The sequence below is a fragment of the Phaenicophaeus curvirostris genome, chromosome 12 (genome assembly GCF_032191515.1).
Source record: "Phaenicophaeus curvirostris isolate KB17595 chromosome 12, BPBGC_Pcur_1.0, whole genome shotgun sequence".
In the NCBI taxonomy this organism is placed as follows: domain Eukaryota; kingdom Metazoa; phylum Chordata; class Aves; order Cuculiformes; family Cuculidae; genus Phaenicophaeus; species Phaenicophaeus curvirostris.
In genome coordinates, this window is record NC_091403.1 from 11205345 (window position 1) to 11225818 (window position 20474).

General features: G+C 39.2%; 1 protein-coding gene across 3 annotated transcripts in view; it reads left to right on the forward strand.

Moving 5' to 3' along the window:
• The window catches only part of MCTP2 (multiple C2 and transmembrane domain containing 2), a 106311-nt gene extending 86289 nt beyond the window's left edge, over positions 1 to 20022 (forward strand). For all 3 annotated transcript variants that reach the window (XM_069866347.1, XM_069866345.1, XM_069866346.1), the window contains 4 exons: positions 9538 to 9647; positions 11980 to 12089; positions 14430 to 14527; positions 16791 to 20022. In XM_069866347.1, coding sequence (XP_069722448.1) covers positions 9538 to 9647; positions 11980 to 12089; positions 14430 to 14527; positions 16791 to 16859 — 387 coding nt within the window. In that variant the 3' untranslated portion in view covers positions 16860 to 20022. The remainder of the gene's footprint in view (positions 1 to 9537; positions 9648 to 11979; positions 12090 to 14429; positions 14528 to 16790) is intronic.
• Positions 20023 to 20474: the final 452 nt, after the last annotated feature.

The window sequence follows — 20474 nt, forward strand, 5'->3', positions numbered from 1 at the left end:
AGTGAAATTGTTGATCACTGAGAAGTAAATCAACATCACAGTTAGCAAGTGCACCTTAATTCTTCTCAGTCCCAGGCACTAGAATTGAAGCTCAGCAGACTAATTAATAGGAATAATTATTTAAATTTAACCTGCTCTTGTGGTGGTTATATTTTAATAGCAACCAGAAATCCATCAAAGTTATAAAGTGAACTTTAGACAATCTAGTTGAATTATAGGTTTCTTGCAACACACAATTATTGTTTAAATGTTCTCATTTATAATTCATGCTTTGCATTGTAAAATTGGTCAACTAAACGGACCAATATCTGGAACTCATCAGAAGTTGCATTCTGTTCAAAGAATCCTATGCATCTCTAAGAGTCAATAGTTTCTATTTTGTGGGTACCCAGAGCTAAATACATATATATGTTGACCTGCATCTTATTTGTGTGATGCCTAATGGTGTAACTTCTTTGCTGGAACCAATCCCATGTACTTTCTTCTTTCTTAATAGTCCTCTTTTCCATTTGCAAGTGCTGAGGTGGGGAAGAAAAAAGTAAAAATTTATTTAAGGTATTTATTCTTGTTTCCTGTGCCATGCAACAGATTCTTTGCAGCAAAGCCAAAACATTCTGGGTTAAATTTACCCTAGATTTAACTCCTGTGACTTTGGTTCTCTCTATAAATACAATTGGGTTAGTTAAATATGGATCTAGTCACTTTGTATTTTTGCTCTCCTCCCCTCAACTTCACTGACTTTCTCTTTCTTGGTTTCTTTTAACTAAATATGCAGGTTTTTGAAAACTCAGGAGAGTCACTGTTAAGCTGATGATGATTTGACCCTACCATTTTGTGATCAGTGTTGCCTCTGTCTCCATTTCATGGATGCACAGTGACTTTTTGAAATGGAGAGCTGATAGCACTAGGTAAAGCTAGTCACAGTAGACACCCCCAACAGGCTTTCTAGTCAGGATGACACTTTATTTCCCAACTTTACAGGAATAATAATTCATACCTTGTATTAATTGATATAGTAGCATTATAGATCTATGGAATTCTTACGCAGAATTACCAGGAGAGAAAATTGCCAGCCACTACATATGTCCCATGTCAAGTACTATGCAGCATTTTCTTCCTCCTGTCCTGGGTATATCCCATGTGCATCAGTGATGGGCCATGCTTGCCCTCTGATGACCTGTGTGTTTAAGTACATTAGGTTATTCGGAGTGACTTTTCAGAGTCTGAGGGTGGCCAATGCTCTCTAGGGAGCATAAGAAAAATGTAATTTTATGACATTATCTCATGGAAATGTTAACATTTAAACAGAAAACTAGACTTAAAAAAGAAGTCTGTGTATTTTTCTTTTTCTTTTCCCCCTCCCTAATTCAAGAGCTCCTAAGGCTGAAATCTGTTAGTTGGGTTGTGGTATAAGAGGTCACTGTTTCTGTTTCCTATCATCATGCTGTATCAAAAAACTCACACACATAGCCTTTCTGGGCTCTGCTGCATGTTAGACATAACAGACCATGCTTCTGGGAACTGTAACACACCCTCTAAGAGATGAACTGTTTACAAATTATAAATACGCAGACACTTAGTTCAAAAACCCAAGAGCAGATTTACTTCCTCCACCTAAACTATCTGTCTCAAATGACAGAGCTTAATTGCCAGCTCGCTCTTTCTTTCTCTCTTTCTCCTCCCAAATACCAGCATGGAAGACTGTAAAAGATAAGAGAGCTCTGTCCCTTTGGCAAAAGCTATTTGGTGGATAAATGCCTTCTCGGATTTGTGCCATCTTGGACATAGACTTCAGGCTGTGTCCTGGCAACTCTGGGGTCTCTCAGGCTGTCTGAATAAGGATTGCTTTAAAATTACATCACTGAAACATCTTTTGCCTGCCAGTAGGAACGTATAGACCAGTTACATGCAGCTTAATATATTAAGTTGTCTGATTGTTGACTATTTCTATTAATTTTATTTTTTTTTCTTTTTTAACAATGACTGTAGAGCTTCAAGAGCAGCCAGTGACTGTGTTGAATGAGTATGATAGCACCAGACTGGAAAGTATCTTGGAGTCTTCTCATGATCTTAACTTGTCTGGATTTAAGTTAGCATGTCCTCCAAAACAGACAAAACCTAACTTACTACTATTTCCAGGTCTGGTAGCTGATTCAAAAGAAAATCAGAGATAGAACTAAATCAACAGTTCCTGGTTTCTTTTTCTTTTTTTTCCTGGAGGGTTTCTATTTGGTGGTGAGCCAACATAGCCCTGCTTGGCTGATGGGATGTAATAGGAAAGGATCACATGACACTGTGGCTTCAAGCCAAGTTATTTTGAAGCTTCCAAGAAATGTTTAGTATCTGATGTATTGGAAAAAAGAAAAGTTGGAAGAAATCCCCAAAGGAGGAAAATCCAGTGTTTCTAATATAGGAAATTCTCTGTCGAAAATAAGTACAAAAAAATATACAAAGTTATATGAACATAGTTCAAAAAGACTCCAGCCGAACAAATTAAAGTCAAATTCATCCAGTAGCAAACAGCTGACATTTTCCATTTGAGTTAGATTCAGCATGTGGAAACCTTCCGTATGGATCTTATTTGTACGGGTGGATTACGATGAAAATTGCATTAATTTTCTCCACAGTAAAGGTCAGTAATTGAAATAGGAACCAAGAGTCTATTGTGTAAGATGCTATATCCCCATACTTAGGAAAGGTCATTCAAGACAATATCATCTCATTGTTTTCTTCCCTGGAAGTATAAATAATTTCATTAGTTTTTCTATTTCTTTTCAACAGAACAATTGCAATATAATATTTCAACATCTCCCATTAAGATTGCTGAAGAGAAATGATGGTAAAGACTTGAAAATACCCTATGATACACAGGGCATGTTCAGACTAACAAGGAGCACTCACCTTGTCCAGAAAATTATGGGAAAGATTGTGTCCAAAAATCCCCCCTAAGATGTGTGTTTGTGTAGGTGTCAACTCCCTTAAACTGCTGCTTTCTCTTCAGTTGACTCTTTGTGGCTTCTCTCTCACTGCTTCCCAAGGAGTCTATGCACAGACCAGGAATACGTCAGTGAAGGAGAAGCCTAAGGGACAGATTCTGCTACTTGCCTGAGCTACGCTTGATGCGAAGCTGGAGGATGAGGCGCTTCTAAGCACACATAATCATCGGGTCTTGCAACCATATTGACTAAAGTGTAGCACAAATTTCCAGGTATCACTTGAGACAAAATTATTTCTTTAAGTTTTACCCAAGCTTCTTACTAACTTAAACAACTTCTGTTTAAGACAGAGTGTAGGGGTTGCTATGCAGGGGTTGTTCTTTTTTCTTTGCTTAGAAGCCTCTGATGTACAAGAAACTGGAAGATAAATGGTCTGTTGTAATTTTTATTTACACTGCAGCATTGTTTATGACTGCTTTTATCTGTAAGCATCCCATAAACTGACATAATCCTTGTTGCAGCATCATGACCCACCCGTTCATAGGATTAGGAGTGGCAGGAGAAAGGAGTTGAAAGGAGGGACTTACAGAGGGCAAGTGTCGATATCTTGTAGGCTGTGGTATGGCTTTCCTCACACAGAAACCTTAGCAGCCCTATGGCAGTCTAAAATACTTTCTTGTCCTTGAGGTAGGTAAGCCAACTTCTCTAAATCCCTGGAGAAGTGTAGTGGCAGGCGACTAGACTGAGCACATGAACCTCGAGGAGTCCTTGTCCCTTAAAAACTCTTAACAAAATGTTGTTAAAGTTTATTTTGAATCGGCCAGATACATGAATAGGTCTATCTTTCTCCTGTAGCCCAAATTGCTAAAAGATCATTGCCTAGGTGATGGTCCAGTGGTTTACATCTAATCTCCATGTGATTTTTCTTAGGTCTCATGTATTTCCAAGAGAGAGCATTTATTTTGACCAAAGTTTTCTTTCCCCTTAACTTTTTAAAATAAGATGACTGATGACTTTTTATCTCCATTTAGTCTGTCTTCTTGTTGCCTCTTATGCAGGTGTTCCTCACCTGAATGGTGTTTTATTCTGTTGTGACTACTAGCGTTGCTTTAAGACCTGTAGCAATACCACCAGACTTTGGTTTACATTACATCCTTATGCAAACATGGGCAAGTACTGAAAATGCCCTTGGATTTCACGCCTGTGCAGAGGGAGAGCAAGAGAATTATGACCTAAGCCTCCCCACATAATCCTTTTCTTGTGTTGGGCTTAGGAGACTTCTGCTGGTCCTCTGTGCACAGATAAAATTTGTCTAATGTAAGCAAAGAAAGTGTAAGCGTGGTTGAACAAGGCGTGAAATGGTCACGTTCTGCCTTTTAGCCAGTGGTCTCCCAGCTCTAGGGTGATGTGCCCTGATTTTAAAATGTGTCCTTTTCAGGCTGATGGTTCTCTCCTTCATATGAATCTGAAGTAATTCTATTGGCTCTGGTGGAATTATTCCAGATTTCACACCTTTTTAATCGAGAGCATAAATTGACCTGTATGTGTTGCATTTCCTCTATTTGGTAATTATTTCAAGTACACTCAGGTTCACTGAATTTCCATAGCCAGACAGGCACATTTGTAGCGTGGTGTTAATAAACAAAAATATCCTGTGATGCACAGTTTCGGGACTACACGAGGCAATCGCTCAGAGTTTGACAGCTATCCTTTCCGGGTACTGGTCCTCCTGGAAATGCCGAGGAGCCCTTCTCAACACACAGCAGACATTGCAGCACAGGGCAAGACAGTGACTCAGCAAGGCAGATTGCTGGGTTCATTTCAGCAGCCTTTGGCTCCCACCGAAGGCAGGAACCAGTGCAAGGTTGCTGTGGTGACTATTTTCAAAGCTCTGTCTGGAATTCATTTTAGCTACCATGAGACTGTCTGTCACTCCATGGCTACCACCTCCCACAAGAGCTTCATTCTGCTGCTAGACTGAAGCTGCTGAAGCTGTTAGTGAATGGTTTCCTGCATACAATAGAGGCCAGTGATCTGCTGTTTATACCCAGTAAAATCTTTTTGGTTTTAGAAGTTCTTAATCTACAAGTATTTGGCCTCAAGATATTGTTTGGCACAGGTTTTGCTGGACACCACTGAGACTGGTGTTTCGTACTCTAGCACAGAGCAAGTTGCATGTGAAAAATCCAATTTTGGCTAAGTTTGCTTTTCTTAAATAATTATAGCATGTTTGTAAAAAACACAACAGCATAATAGTGGAGCAAAAAGGCATGCCTGCCTGAACTTTTTCCTTTCTTTCCCCTTTCCATCAATCTTATTTGTTGCTAATACACTGGAGAATTCATATCTGATAGATGGGATAGATACTGGTAAAACGTTGCCCTAATGTTCTTGTAACAGTAATGGCGTAATGAGATAACTTCTGTAAAAAACTTCATCCTGAAAGTTAGGCCAGCTCAGGGCTAGGCAGAGTAACTCTTCAAATTCCTGAAGATATTAAAGATTTTCATTCCTGACTTAGTTGGCTGCATCCTATTTTCTTCCTCCTTTTGCATTAATCCCTATTTATTTTTTTCTCCTCCTCTTTTCCTCATCCTTGCCCCCAAGTGTTCCTCAGCTTTATATATTGAGTTTCTCTTGGCATGCCAAAAATCTGCTGATGAATACCACTTGTTTGCAAGTCACATGCAAGATTTCTTTTTGTGCGAGTTTTTTTTTTATTTGAAATCCAAGTGAGCAACTATTTAGCACCTCCTTGTGACTTTAAGCCTAAGTTTCTTGTTGTGTGCATATGATATTTGCAGTATATATCAGAAATACCCTTCTAGAACAACTTTAAACGTTGTTTATGCATTTTGGAGTCTTACTGGGTTGCATCCATCAAGAGAAAAAGTATCTGAAGGATACATTTAAAAAATAGGGCGGAGCTTTTTGTAAAGATGAAGGCTATTAATCACTTCAATTATTAAAAGAAGTAGATAGCTCCACCATTTAAGTTTTCAATTCAGTAACAGATTCTTTGCTGGAGCAGAAGCAGCATCTTTGTTCCAGAACAGACTAGACAACTGATAATTTTTGCCTTCAGTCTCTTCCTTCATAAGCCTTATGATTTCCTCTAGCAAGCCCAGCTCTGACCATTGTAGCTTTGTAAATTTCTGTGTTAATCCTGGAGACGTACTCTCCTGGCCTGCCCCATATTTCACACACATTCAGAGTCTTCATTATTGAAAGTACCTCCAATTTGGTGGTCATGTGACAGTTTCTTTCGCAACTGTCCCTGAATGTCTGGGAGCAGCATAGCATAGGGAAGGAAGATCACAGAGCTGCAGCAACCCTTTGAGTGCATGTCCATGTCCTGTTTAGTGAGTGTTTCCATTTCAGAAACAGAACAATCTAGAAGGCCCTTTCTTTCAGTGTGGCAGAGAGTTGGTGTCTTTATTTACAAGTTTAAGTTGTTGTACATTAGCTGGACACAAAAGACTTAATTCCTGATTTTTTGGGGTTTTTGGTTTGTTTTTTTTTTTTTTTCTTTCCTTCTCTGTCATGCTTAATCGTTTGTAAGATCCCTTTTGTGGTTTTGTTCAGGCAATTAATGCAGAAATGAAGGTTTCTTAAATCAGGATATGCATAGAAGATTTGAAGCAACACACTGATTATAGAATTAATTCTCAGTTGTAAATTCATTTTGATGGGGTTAATTCTTTCGAAGAGGCTGAAGACTAGTTTTGGTCCACCCACAGTGCTGTAATCAGCTAAGAAATAAAGAAGGGAAAGCTCCTGAAGGAATGCAAGTTTCATGATTGGTTTTAGAAAAAAATGCCAGAAACAAGCAGGATATTTTATTTCTAATTCAAGCAAAAGCTTCTGAGCTATGATTTTGAACCATGGGTATCCAAATCCTGTTTTCAAGCATCTTAATATATTGAGTCCAAAAGAAATCAGAAAATAATGAGACCTCAAGAGGATGGAAAATAATTATCTGGGTGGTGGGACCTTACTAAACATGCTTTCCCATTTGTGCGTATATAGGTTCATTATTTTACATCTTCCACAAATATGGTAATGTTCAAATATAACTTTCTGTATTATGGTTTGCATATACTAATGAATATGGACCAGTGGCCGTCCTCTTGATGGACTATGAACTCTCTTACTGCTTCTGATGGTGCTTTGTGAGGTGCTGGCTTTATAGAGCATAAACAGTACTCCAAAACTGAAATAATTTCGAAAATCCTGTTCATCGCACTTCATTTGTCTGCTTCTCTCTTGCTCAACTAGTCACCTAATCATCCTGCAGATGTGTTTAGATTGCAGGTTTTCAGAACAAAACAATAATAACAAAGAAAAGACGTTGACAAATTTCCAGGATTTTCAAATGATTTGCACACATATTACAGTACATATTGTAAGGGTGGTTGCTAGTCTACTTTACTCTTTAATAACTGATTTCATTTACAAGGCTTTTGAATCCCAGTCTGTCTATGCCTCTTCCTTAGCTGGGCATATTTTGTATTATAAATTGAAAACGCTATTGTCTAGTGGTGATTTTAGCATGAATACTAGGTAGGAATATGAATGCAATTGTCATTATGTCCTAGGAATATGGGTAGTTTCTGTTTTATTTTCTCAGTCTTCTTAGTGGCTGCAGGAGAAGTTATGTTATATTAGTTAAACTGCATTATCACAACATTTCTAAGCTCAGTCGAGGACATGTAAATGAAGACAGCATGATGCAGATAGACCTGACAGATTGCAGCTCTGGGTTGCAAGAATAGGCTTGCCCTGGAGTATTACTTTATCTAAAGTGGTTTCTTTTATCACTCTATCTGAACTTGGACAGAATGAAATTCTCTCTGGCTGGTGTTCCATGAACTATTCCTCAACTTCTGCTTCCAAGTTTGGTGCAAAAAAGCAAACTATGGTTAACGGACTGTTGCACCATTCTAGAGAGTGAATAGTTAAAAATAAACCTAATGTGTCATTTACATTTGAGCATAACAAGGTTATAACCGGAGTTGTGTGAAAATGACTTTTTGATGCTATTTCCCTGTAAACTGCCTATTTATTTATTTATTTAGTTCTGGGGTTATTTCGCACCCCAAGGGTTTCATTTTTGTTGGTTGTTTTATTAATGTAAAAATACTCATTTTCACACCAAAATGTGTGATTATTTAAAATGCTGCTTGTATTCATCATGCAACTCACTTGCAACCTAAAGGCAAATATTCAAATGTCTGGAGCTTGATAACTCTATGGTGGTTTTGGCTGACTTTTTAAACTCAAAAACTACTGCAAAGAGAAATGGGCAGTAATTAATTCAGAGGGTTACAAGAGCTGTACTGTCGTGTCTGTCTCTTATCATCCACGGACAGTTTGTATGTTATTCCAGCACACAACAATGCAGTGCCGTGCCCTCAGATGCACAAAAAGCCTCTCACAGCACAGTAGTGCCAAAAGGCTGTAACAATAACCCTTCGCCTCTCTGGCCTAGTGCAACTTTTAAGTAGCCTCTGAAACTCTCCTGCATGGAGGAATAAGGTGGGTTCACAACACAGAAGAAGAATTGCAGTAATGTTGATCCAAGCATCTCTGGCCCTTACGTATGTGCCCTCATCCTTTCCCCTGCCCCAGCTGTTGAGGACCACAGAGAGCACGGATGCAATGTGTGTTTTATGAGCAGCTCCCCTCTCTGGGCACTGACTGGTTAAAACACAACTTAAAATGTCATTTTTTTCTAAATTGGGCTGATTATGGAGAGCCTAAAATCAGTGTCCAGGCCTCTGCATTTTGTAATAAGTGAATGTTTTGCTGATTTCTTGCTAGAATATCTGATTTGCATGCCTGTATATGTGTTAGATTACTGGCAAAGAAATGCTGAATGCTGGTAATTGTATACTGATTTCCAAGGCTGATTTAAGTCATTTTTGATTTTTAATTCATTCTGTGCTTCCTTTTTATTTCTGCACATGTGTAGTAATGTCCTGTAATGTTGCTGCTTAAAATAAGCAGTAAGAAATAAAGTTGTAAGATGGCTGCTGTAAAAGGAAAATGACATTTTTTTCCTTGGATTTTTTTTTTTTCAGCAAAAGAATAGGTCTCTGTGTACAAACCATTCAAAAAATATTGCATTCGCTATCTTGCTGCTAGTTTATATACAGAAAACATCATGGCTGTTGGGAGCCTACAGACCTCAGAAAAGAGATATTCAGAAGTTTTGCACAATAATATTATTGCTCTTGAGAAGCACTGAGCACCCTGCACTCCCCTACGTATCAACTGGACTCAGGGGTGCTCACCATCTTTTCCAGTCTGGCATGCAACTGGGTTCTTCAGTGAAAGCCTGATTTGAGACGCTGCAGTCAATTTGTGTTAGAAGATGAAGAAACCTCTGCCCATATGCTGAGGAAAATATAGGAATCTATATATCTTCATGCTAATTGTATGTGATAAACCCAGAGTTTGTGTTCTGTCTTTCTGCCAGTGATACACTTGAGTGATGGATGCATCATCAGTACTGGGAATCTTAATTTCTTCCTATAGCTGTGAACATGTTAGCAAATAATTAATGGTTTGTGGGGTTTTTTTGGTTTTATTTTTTTAGGAATCTGAGAAAAAGGGGTTAATTGACAGAATCCATATGGTCCAAGAGATCATCATAGCTGTTCAAAGCATCCTAGAAGAAACAGCATCATTTGGAGAGAGGATTAAAAAGTAAGTCATATTTTTTTTTTGCTTAGCCATAATTTGTGATGAAGCAGAAACATGAGGACTAAGGTGGAATGAATTTCTTGCTCCAAAAATGACTACAAGGTGCTGCTGTAGAGCCTGACCAGTCCTACCACAGTTTCTTATTCTTATGGAGTTCCTTACTCCAAAAGCCTTTCCAAGGCATAAACAAGAGAAGCATCTGTGTGCTTTGCTGGTGTATCTCTCACATTCACCCATTTCTCCAGATTTCTGGTCTGGTCTGTCTGTGATGGGGTAGGGAGTCATGCTTGAAGTTGTAGGTGCAGAAGTATCAGGCATTTATTTTCTTTTCCTTCATGGAAAGTAGATAAGAATTGATGGTTGGTGTTCCCTTTTCCATGCCCTCCCCACCCTGGCCAGGTTACAGGGGTTACAAGTCTCTTATTTCCCTGCCCAACACATTAATGTTATTTTCTGTTTGCCATTTTGAGCTGTCTGCTTCCTGCTGGTGCCACAAGGAAGCCCAAAAAGGTTTTTTTCTGAGTCTTGTTGCAAGGGGAGGCAGACAGGGTATTCCTGGCCTTACAAGAGAGGGAGGAGAAAACCTACCCCCCCGCAACCTTGTATAATCCAATCTTTATTGAAACTTAATTGACCCATATTGTTTTCTGTCTTGAACACAAAGTGGTAATTTGTGATCAAGCCACATTTTCATGAGGAGCTGAGTTCAAGCTAAAAATACAGTAAACGCATGTGCTATGGTTCCATGCTGGATGCACCAGCTGGGGTGGAAGTGGCCCAAAGATGTATTCCAGTCTATGAACAGGACACTGTTCTGCCCAGCTGCATGGCAGGAAGACTCAGAGTGCTTAAACACTATTAATTCTTGTATTCATTTTGGTAACAATGGTCTTAAAGAACACACAGAGTATTAATGTGGATGCCCGATGTAATTTCAGAAGAATTCTGTTGTAACTCAACAGTAATGTACCATTAAAAAATTGCCACCAAAGTTTTTCCATAAGTGACAGACTGAATTGTGCTACGGTTTCTGTCTGTCACTCTACTTATACAGTCACAGGGAGTTTTAATAGTTTAACTGAATTGAGCTGTTTTGCTATTTTTTGTACTTTAACTTAAGCTATGTTGATTGATAATGATGGGTCCTCTCCCACCTATCTTTACTTAATCTTTAATACATCTATTGAAGCTTAAAAGTAATTCTTTTAGCATCCTATTAATTTTAACTGTCAAGGGAAATTCACCTGATTTTATAGCCTGATAAGTGGTCCACATTGATTCTCTCTTCTTCGTACTCCCCACCATCATGACGTGATGAAGTTATCAGGCATATTGTATGAAACAGAGATGCTCAGATTCATAAATCCACCCGTGAACTAATTGGCATTCATGTAGTCCAGGTATCTCAATGCTTGGTGCATGCTGTAGAGATGTATCTTACCAGGGCACAGGGGGACAAAATAACTTTAAAGGTGCCTTAGCAATAGCTGCTCCCCTTAAGTCTATCATGGGCTTACAGTGGCCTGTGTGAAAGGAAGTCCCATTTTTCCAATGCTGCAGAAGTCTGAATGACTGTGGTGACTGAGACTCTTGAGAGTGCTCTCCTTGGGAGGATGGTGGTGTTCATAAGCTTAGACTACCTCTAGTGTACTATAGCTTGCCCAAGACAGCCTCAAATATGCAGTATAGTAAGGAACTGCTGAAAACTTAATGAAATAAAAGCAAATATATTGATAATGAGAAAATTATATGAAATGTTGATCTCTAATAGTATTCAGAGAAACTACTTTCATTGCTCTTTTAAGGCCTAACGTCAGTCATAAATTAACCCATTCCAAGTTATTAGCAGGGTTGAGTCTGGCTACTTGTCACATTTGAGATGTGCACTGACACACATCCCGTGTCATCTCCACTGTGGCCCAGTGAAGTCAGCTCAAGTACCTTGCACCTGTAGCATGGCCTCATCTCCAGATCAGATGATCTACCCATGAATAATGGAGAGCTCAGTGACTGGTGAGGAGAGATGTGTAGTAAGTGCAGCATATACAAGAAAAATCAAAACCAACTTGCTATATGCTTAACAACTGTTCTGAGCTTCTCAGAAAATATCTTCTTACTCCTTATAATGATATTGGCCTCTCAGACATCTCCGTTAGTCCGTTATAGCATCCCGATGCAGGAAGCTGCTTAGCCACATTCCAAAAGGTCTGCAATTTACAGTGCATGTGAAAGTGCTGAGCACCATGAAGAGGTTATTAAATTATTATTTGGAAGCAGAAAACGAGCAATATCCAAGAGCAGAAACATTGAGAAGGATCCCTGTTTTTCTTTACAGCACATTCAACTGGACGGTGCCTTTCCTCTCTGTCCTGGCCTGCTTGGTCCTGGCAGCAGCAACAATCATTTTATATTTTATACCACTGAGGTACATTGTTTTAGTCTGGGGTAAGTACTCCACTGTGTCTCATTTGCATGCAGTAAATACAAGAGATCTACAGAATGAAATCAAACAAGCTTTAAACAATCTCTTAGACAGATAATCAAATGCTGTTGCTTAGCAGTGAATAGATATGCTATGAACTTCTTAAAATTACCATCCCCACCCCCTCCCTGAGTGATCCAACAATCTGCTTTTCTTAGGGTTCTTTATAAGTTTCCAATAGCACCACAAGAAGAGCATTAGTCTAGTTAAGCTACTTTCAGTAGTCTGGATAAGCTATTTTCAACATTATTATTCTGCAGGAGAGTAATTAGCTTCCTGGTTCTGGACCCCTCCCAGCTGGGAAATGGTTGGTAGTGGACAAGATGTGTTTGAAGAGCTGGACCACAGAAACCTGGACTATGGGAGCCTTTTGAGTCTTAACTCTCCTGCAGTCAGGAGAAGCAGTGCACTCAGTAACCCATGGTCCAACAGGAGGCACTGAGCATCTCTTTGTGTCACAGCTGAGAAAGTATTTGTGTGAAGGTGCATCGTGAAACAGAAGAGGAGTTTTTAAGAATGAAAATTTTCCTGGTAGTGTTACGACAAAGATAAAATGGTCTTTTACAAAAGGAGATGGCATTCCAGCAACTTTCTTCATCTCAAAATGGCTTTTATCTTATTTAGGGTGATAGCTTTTATCTCAGCCTTGAGGCACAGTGGTTGAGAACATAGTGCAGGTAATCCTTACTGAACTGCTGAAGCTCAGCCCCAGTATGGCTCTGGGCTGTAGAGAACCCTCTTCACCCTTCCAGGGCTGAGCCATCTGCTGCTGTCTTGGCTCTCCTGGATACAAAAAAGTGGGGGAATGAGAAGGTGGCGGAACAAAAAGTCACTCAAGAAATAAATGAAATAAAGGACTAAATCAAACAAAAGAAAGGGCAAAAGGGAAGGAGAGAAATTGCTAGGAGTAAAAAGTTCAGTTACAAAATATTTCTGTTCTTGTATGGAAGACATGGTGAGTACATGAAAACTATACATCCGTTCAACATCATCTAGACTGACAGGGCCTTCAAATATGATACATGTTAAACATCTACCCTGTGGCAAGGCCTCGAAAGACCTTATGGTATTTTCTGTTTTTTAAAAATCAGGTACACAGGAAATTGTGTTGGCATTTTGCTACAAGTATATGGCTTAAAAACTGAATCTCAGATGTGAAACAGGTATATTTCAGGGAGAGGAGAAGGCTGGAGCTGGAATCACGTTTGAAATTGCTTCCAGGGAAACTACTATGATATTTTGGACAGGAGTATGATGGAATCAAATGCTCTATTGTGATCCTCAGAGGCAACTAACATTTAAATTTTTTTGCTATTTTTTAAAGTGAGTTAGCTGATTTTCTTCACTTAATTATCCTTTGCTCTTCTACAACACCTTTACATAGCCACACTACTAGCTGCTATTTCTCAGCGGGGAAATGGTGACAGTAGGGTGTTAAGTGGCTGCATTGGCACAAGGGGAGAGTGGAAAGGGTGCTCAGGTCTCTCACTTTCTCATCCCAGTCCGTGCAATAGAGATGGCACTGGCTGAGGGCTGCTCATTGCTCACTCCTTTTCCACAAAGGCAGGAGAAGAGAAAACCTCATGAACTTCACACTGATATGAACATTACACTCCCATGGATCTTCTGTCCAGACTAGAGACCCACCTCTGTGAGCTGAAGCATAACTAAGTCCATGGAGATGGGGAGCGCTGTTGCTGCAGTTAATAAGCCAAATTATTCACCCCAAGATCAAAATAAACTAAACCTTTTGATAAGTTTTTACAGTTTCCCTCAGCATCATAATATGTTCAGCTTGTCAAATCTGGTTCTGCAAAGAGGGGATGTGAGACGTGATGGGGAAGCAAAGCTTTCATTTTCAGAAGAAATGGAAGGAGAAAAGCCTTTATCCTGCCCAATTATTTTCAGACCCCTCCAGCTTCCTGGACAAGAGGAGAGGGAATATCTTTGGTCAAGTAGGATAGCAGCTTTAACAGCAGTCTTGGCTGCAAATTTGTGTATTGTCCCTACAGTATCCCCCACAATAAATGCATTGTGCACTCTCTCTTTACCACATTGTTGACAACAGATGATCTCCAAAGCAGAGAAATACCTTTATAAATGATGTCCTCTACTTTTTCTAGGAGCCACTTGTGAATGATTCCACATGACAGGGAATGTGTGTTGCTTTAAGTTTGAGGCAGTGTTTTCACGCTAATTTTTACTTGTGAATTCTTCTTCCCTTTTACACCTTGCCTGGGCAATTCAGGAGGGAGGGAATGGAAAAGGATTGCATTATTTTGTTTGCTTTTTTTTTTTTCTAGGCATAAATAAATTTACTAAGAAGCTCAGAAATCCCTACGCCATCAACAATAATGAGCTACTAGATTTCCTCTCCAGGGTACCATCTGATGTTGAAAAGGTAGGTAATGAATGGCCATCGCCAATAGAGGCAACAAGTGGCACTGAGAGTGTCTAGGTGCTCTGCTTGGGGAATACAATGCCAGTGCACTTTTGAATAATGGATATAGGGAATCAGGGAAAACCCACAAAGGGCAGGGGGTCAGGGTTTTAGAAGAGAAGGGAGCCAAAATCCTTAGTCAGAAGGATAAAATGATTGCAGAAAAATTATCCTGAAAAGACCTACTTAAAAATGATCTGGAAAATCATCCAGTGCAGTTACTGAACTATGCTTTGCCACCTTTCTGCTCTGGTATTTATATGGAGGGAAGAGAAAAATAGTCTTTGATAGAGATAACCATCCAAAAGAATTTGCTGAATTCTCTCTGGGTGGGTAGGAGGGGAGCATTATTTCTATGACTTTGTGGTTGCTTTTTTTTTTCACATCACCTGTCCCTCAAATTTTTTCCTCCTCACCCATTTTGAGCTTCAGGCCTCCCTTGGACAATACTTCACTCATCTTTTTCTTTGAAGAAAGCCTTGAGATCTGTATAAAGTACTCTGTAGTTGATCAGATCAATCTTCTACCATTATGGAATTGCAAATTTTAATCTAACCAGAATCTATCCTCTCTCAATTTCAGTCAAGTCTTCTTCTCCTATTTCTTTTAAACAACAGCACCGTCTTCAGTAATCTCGCCCATCTTAATGGAAATTATTTGAACAATAAGTCTTCTGGAATGTCAAGTTCTGTTTGTTTCTCTCGAAGGAAAGAAAATAGTCTGTTTGGGGAATGAACCCACACAATATAAAAGATTCGTTCTTTTGTTTTAATCAACTGGAATCTGTGTCCTCGGATCTTCATCCTGATGCCCCAGATCCCACTGACATTGTACCTTTCTCTGTGAATCATGGTAGTTTCACAGTGAGAGGCTGTTTACTGTCAATAAGAGGACCATAATCTCACCTATAGTGACTTTACTCTATTGGAGACAAAAAATAATTGCCTACATGTGATGTTGAGGCATCTGGTAGAAAAAAGGTTGGAAAAGGCTTTTGGTGACAATTATCTCAAGAGTCCACCAGGCTGGTTGGTGGCAGCACTAATAACTCGGGAGAAATCTCTCCATAGACTGGTAGGAGCAAAAAAAGCTAAACAGACATTGACATGGAGACATTAAGCATCAGTGTGGTTTTATTTTTTGTCATTGCTTTTGTAGAGCACACTGGATTTGCAGTGATGGTTTGCATATGCCCTTTTAGTGTTTATGTTTAAAGTTTCGTTGCTTTTCTATTTATGTTTTATTTAACATTTCCATTTCTAACATTTCCTTGAGTGGTTTCTATCATTTTGGGATCCTTCGAGCTCTCCAAGGAAAATTATAACCATTTTCTATGTGAGGAATGATAAAAGTTCCTAGGGTGGGACAAACTTTCTCAAAGTTTTCCGCAAGTGCTAAAAAATAGTGAGCCTATGTGACAGTGAAAAGTCATCCTGGTTGCTCCAAAGCCCCCCGTCTACTTTATTTTATGTGCTATCAATGCATCATTATTTCACTGTGGTACTGCAGGGAGTTAGAAATTACCTCAGTCTGTACAGTAGCCATTTACAACCCATGTGTGTCGGACAAAAGACAGGAGGAGTGAAAAAGATGGCATGTTCAGCAAAAGTTTCCCCCTGATTTAAATGGGAATACTTTTCTGTATCACAACAGATAATTTGGAGACTCCACCATCCTTGTCAGTTTATCACACATGGTTTAACCATTAGATTGTATATGAAATTGTTTTGAAAGGTGGAGGCAGCTTTGTCCAGGTTCTGTTTGGGAAAGTATTTTCCTTCTTTTTTGAAAAGATTGAATATGTCAGCATCCCAAGGTCTGGGTACAGTTTTGACAACTATCATCTTACTGAGTATTGGGATCCACTTGAACTGGAACTCCTGAGAGAAGTTTATTAAATTCCAGGTTAATGCCAGAAAGATAAGAAAACCAGCTCCCAAACAAAAACAAACCCAAAAGATCTTGCCTACATTGCTGAAATCAGGTAGAACCCCATGTATCTCATTAGAAAAATCTGCTTTTAATATTTTCGTTTCAAGAAATGATGCATGACTTCTCAAATCCTTCCTGCAATTAATCCCCTATGTTCCTGTGTTTAGAAAATGATTCATTACTTTTGAACCTTCCTTAGTTTCCTTTAGTTTGTCCTCGGGGAGCCATTAACACACACTGTAGTGAGCTAGAGTTACCTAACTGCAAACGTCATGTCTATTTGTTTTTACAGGTGCAGCATGCTGAATTGAAACCATACAGCAGCTCCAGTCCCATTAGGAAGAAGCGAAGCGCACTATAGGATGCAGCATGATTTTGGAATGCAGCATCTCCCTCCACATGCTCTACACGTGCACACATGCTTCCCTCCTCCCCTTTTTTTTGCTTCAGAACAACACTATAACCACTTCCACAGACATGTTTTTTGAGAACCTATCCTGGGTTGGTTTTGGGGGATTGCATTTTCTGGGTTATCTTTTCAGCATGGAATCCTAGCCCAAGAAAATGCAAGGTGGAATGTATGGTCTTGTATGTGGGATGGGGGGACAATGAGCGAGGATGGTGGAACTGCACAACTGCACCCTTTGTTTTTACTTTTTTTCCCCCCTTCAATTTCAGAGGCAAGACTGGATGTGGCAGTACTCCCTGCTTTATGCAGGAAGAGATAATTCCGCTTAGTGTAGCAGATCAGCTGAGCTGATGTAAGATGCTCTGAACCAGTTTTTAACATATCCAATAGATTTACATTAAGATATGAAAGCTATTCTTTTCTGAGTTAAATCACTGTGCCTAGAAAGCTTTAAGCTCTGAATTAACGACTCTTTGATACCCATCTTCTGTTCAAGCAGTGTACATTTTAAAAAGTTTTTTATCATAATTAGCAGAAAGAGCTAGGAGCTCCAACTGTATCTCAATATTTCATACAGCACTTGTGGGCTTTTCTTTTTCCTTATTTTTTTCCCCTTCTTTTTTTTTTTTAAAGCCCACCCTGTGGTTAACTCTTTGGATACTGGAATCATCAAAGATCCATTGCTGGCAATGGATGCATTAGAACCTTTTGCCATGAAAGGACTAAGAGGCTGTAGAAAAGCCTAACTCACTGACCTGAAAAAACTCTGTTGACTTGCCTTTTATAATTCCATCTCATCAGATATTTTCAGCATAGCTGTTGTTTTCCCATCTAAATCCAGAGGGGTCAACACTACAGATTCAAGAGAAAAACACTTTATGGCCTTAAAGAAACAAGTGCTTGTACAGAAAGAAAGCACAGTGCCCAAAGGCATGGTTGTGCAATAGTCTGTAGGCTTTGGTCCACCACTGGTGTCTCGCTGGACTCTTTCCTGGTGGTTCACAAGGAGAAGATCAGAAAGTGAAGTCATAGAAACTGTGAAATGAAGAGACAGGACCCCGCTCGCTGTTGTGAGGAGAATGTGATTTCTTGCTTGCTTACCAATCTTTTACCTGTTGTGCTTTTACACAGATAACCAGCATTATTCATGTTATTTGATTGGGTGAACTGAAACACAGAATCACATGTAAACTTGCTGAATTTTGTGGTCCTTTAGATGCTGTAGGATGTTGTGAGAGTGACTTGCCACTGCAACAAGGCATTTGTAGGATGAGAGCTGTGCTTCTTGTGATTCCCAGACTGGTATTGCCACCAGCATTTGGTAGTTTACAGTACGAAGAAATAGATAATCCCTAGGGATAGGTTTCTTTTTAATAAAAGAGAACTTTGGAAGTCATCTAATTAAAGGGAACGCAGGTAAAACCTTCCTTATGGGTCAGTGATCCAAAGGGAACCACACTGCATGGTTCAACAATGCGATCTTGTGCGCTTGTTGTGTGAATTTGAAAAAGGAAAACTAACACCAGAGTATCTTCCACTGGATTGTTAGATAGATTCAGTGATTTTTCCAGAAGTTTATTTTCCAAAGTTACAAGGCCCACTGTGCCTTTGAATAAGGCACATCTTCATGGATGTAATTGAATAAAGAATGTATTTTGCTTATCCAAAGCTGTATGTACCTGCATAAGGAAAGACAGAAAAAAAGCCCCTGGTTTAAAAAGCCACAAAAATGCCTCTGTGTGTGCATGTGTGCTTGCTTACGCATGCGTATATACAGAGTTGTATATAGAGAAGAGTACATATATAATGTATGTATAGGTGAGTGTGGCGAGGGAAATGGGTATATATACAGATTTTAAAACTTTGAAAATGTTTATGAAAAATGCCAAGGATTCTAAAGCTTATGATCTCATGTCTGTTCTTCTTCATTTTGTATCTTCCCCAGCATGTCTTTCTGGCTGAGCCAGATCTCTGCATGATTTGATTTACTTCAAGTTAATGAAACTAGTTGGCAAGAGCCTTGTAGAAATTATAAAATCTCCAGTACAGCTCCTTCTTGTACATACAATAGATGTTCACGGACCCCTTTTGTTAAACCAGTTTCTCAATCTTCTGTGTAAACAATGCCTCATTGTCTCGCTTTAAACTATCATGTGGCTTATCATACTGTAGTCTTGTCATTTTATAAGGACCAAAGTCAAACATGTTTAAACAGGCATGTGAGATCTGATTGTAGATTTGAGTGAAAACATTCAGCTGCAGGAAAAATTGTTTATTTATTCAGAAGCTGGGACATTATAATTTAGTAGATTTTTTTTTCCTATAGATTTTTTCACTTGGAACTGGTTTACTGATTTCTGTTCAGAAGTCAGAGAGATGTCTTTTTTTGTTTGTTTTACTGTTTTATGTCTTTCAGAATAATTTGTATAAGATTGTTATGCTGGAGACATACCAAATGAAGGGGTTTGGATGGTCCAGTACATATATATGTTGTAATGAGCTCTTTGTTTTGATAAATGCTGTTTGAAATGCAATAAACGTTTGAGTTCAAGATGATTCTTTTAATTTACCTGAATTAGGAGATACATTTCCCATTCTTTGCAAAATGCTTACTGTACTATAATATTTAGTGTCTGACTAGGTAAGCAAATATATCACTTAACAGTGCAGTGTAACAAGTAATGCTGGGGGTTGCTTGAATTGTTAATCTATTTAATGTATAGCATGGGAATTATAAACTTACACTTTTAATTTAAGGTAGTTATTTCAGTGCAACAATGTGTACATTTGCAGTCTAAAATCTCTAAGAACAGAAATAATTAAGAAATTTGAATCTAACTGTAGGTCTTTTGGATGACTGTGGATAACAGAATCATGAAGATACTGGAATATGACTAAACGTGTCCACTAACTGTACAGTGTGTAAATAACTGGACTTGACATATATGTGCAAATGCAATATGTACTCATGTTTGCCCAAACATAAGCTGCTGCTGAAGGTTGATTTCCTGGATAATCATGAAGAGTCAGCTCCCCTATGGATCACTGTCAGTGAAACTCAGTCACTGAAATGCACCTTGTGGAAAGCAAGCAAAAAACTGAATAAAGCGAAGTTGGTGGAAATGTCGTGCACCTTTTCTTTTGTTCTGCTTGCAAAGCTCCGATTTTAACCTTCAGCCATAGCTGTTCCTCCCTCTGCTTCCCAATCAGTCCTCTCCAAAACCACCCACAAAGCAATGGAGAGCCCGGGCTCAGTCCTGCTGACCTAGTGCTCCCACTGGAGATCACTGCCCAGCAGACCAGCCATGCTGCACCCATTTACATGGTAAAGGGAAAGTGCTTGTCCCCTAGAAATTAGAATGGCTGCTGGTAATTCAGTGCCTGGGGTGTGAGTAGTAATGACTCCCCGAATTGGACTGTCTCACTAGAAAACAGAGACTTGCCATTTAATTTCCTGTGCTCTACATGGGGCTACTTTTATTTTAGTTTTTTTTAATTTGGAGGGCCTGATCCTGCAATTGGTACTGCAAGTGGAACTGGAGTTATTTTCCCATCAGACCCAGTAGG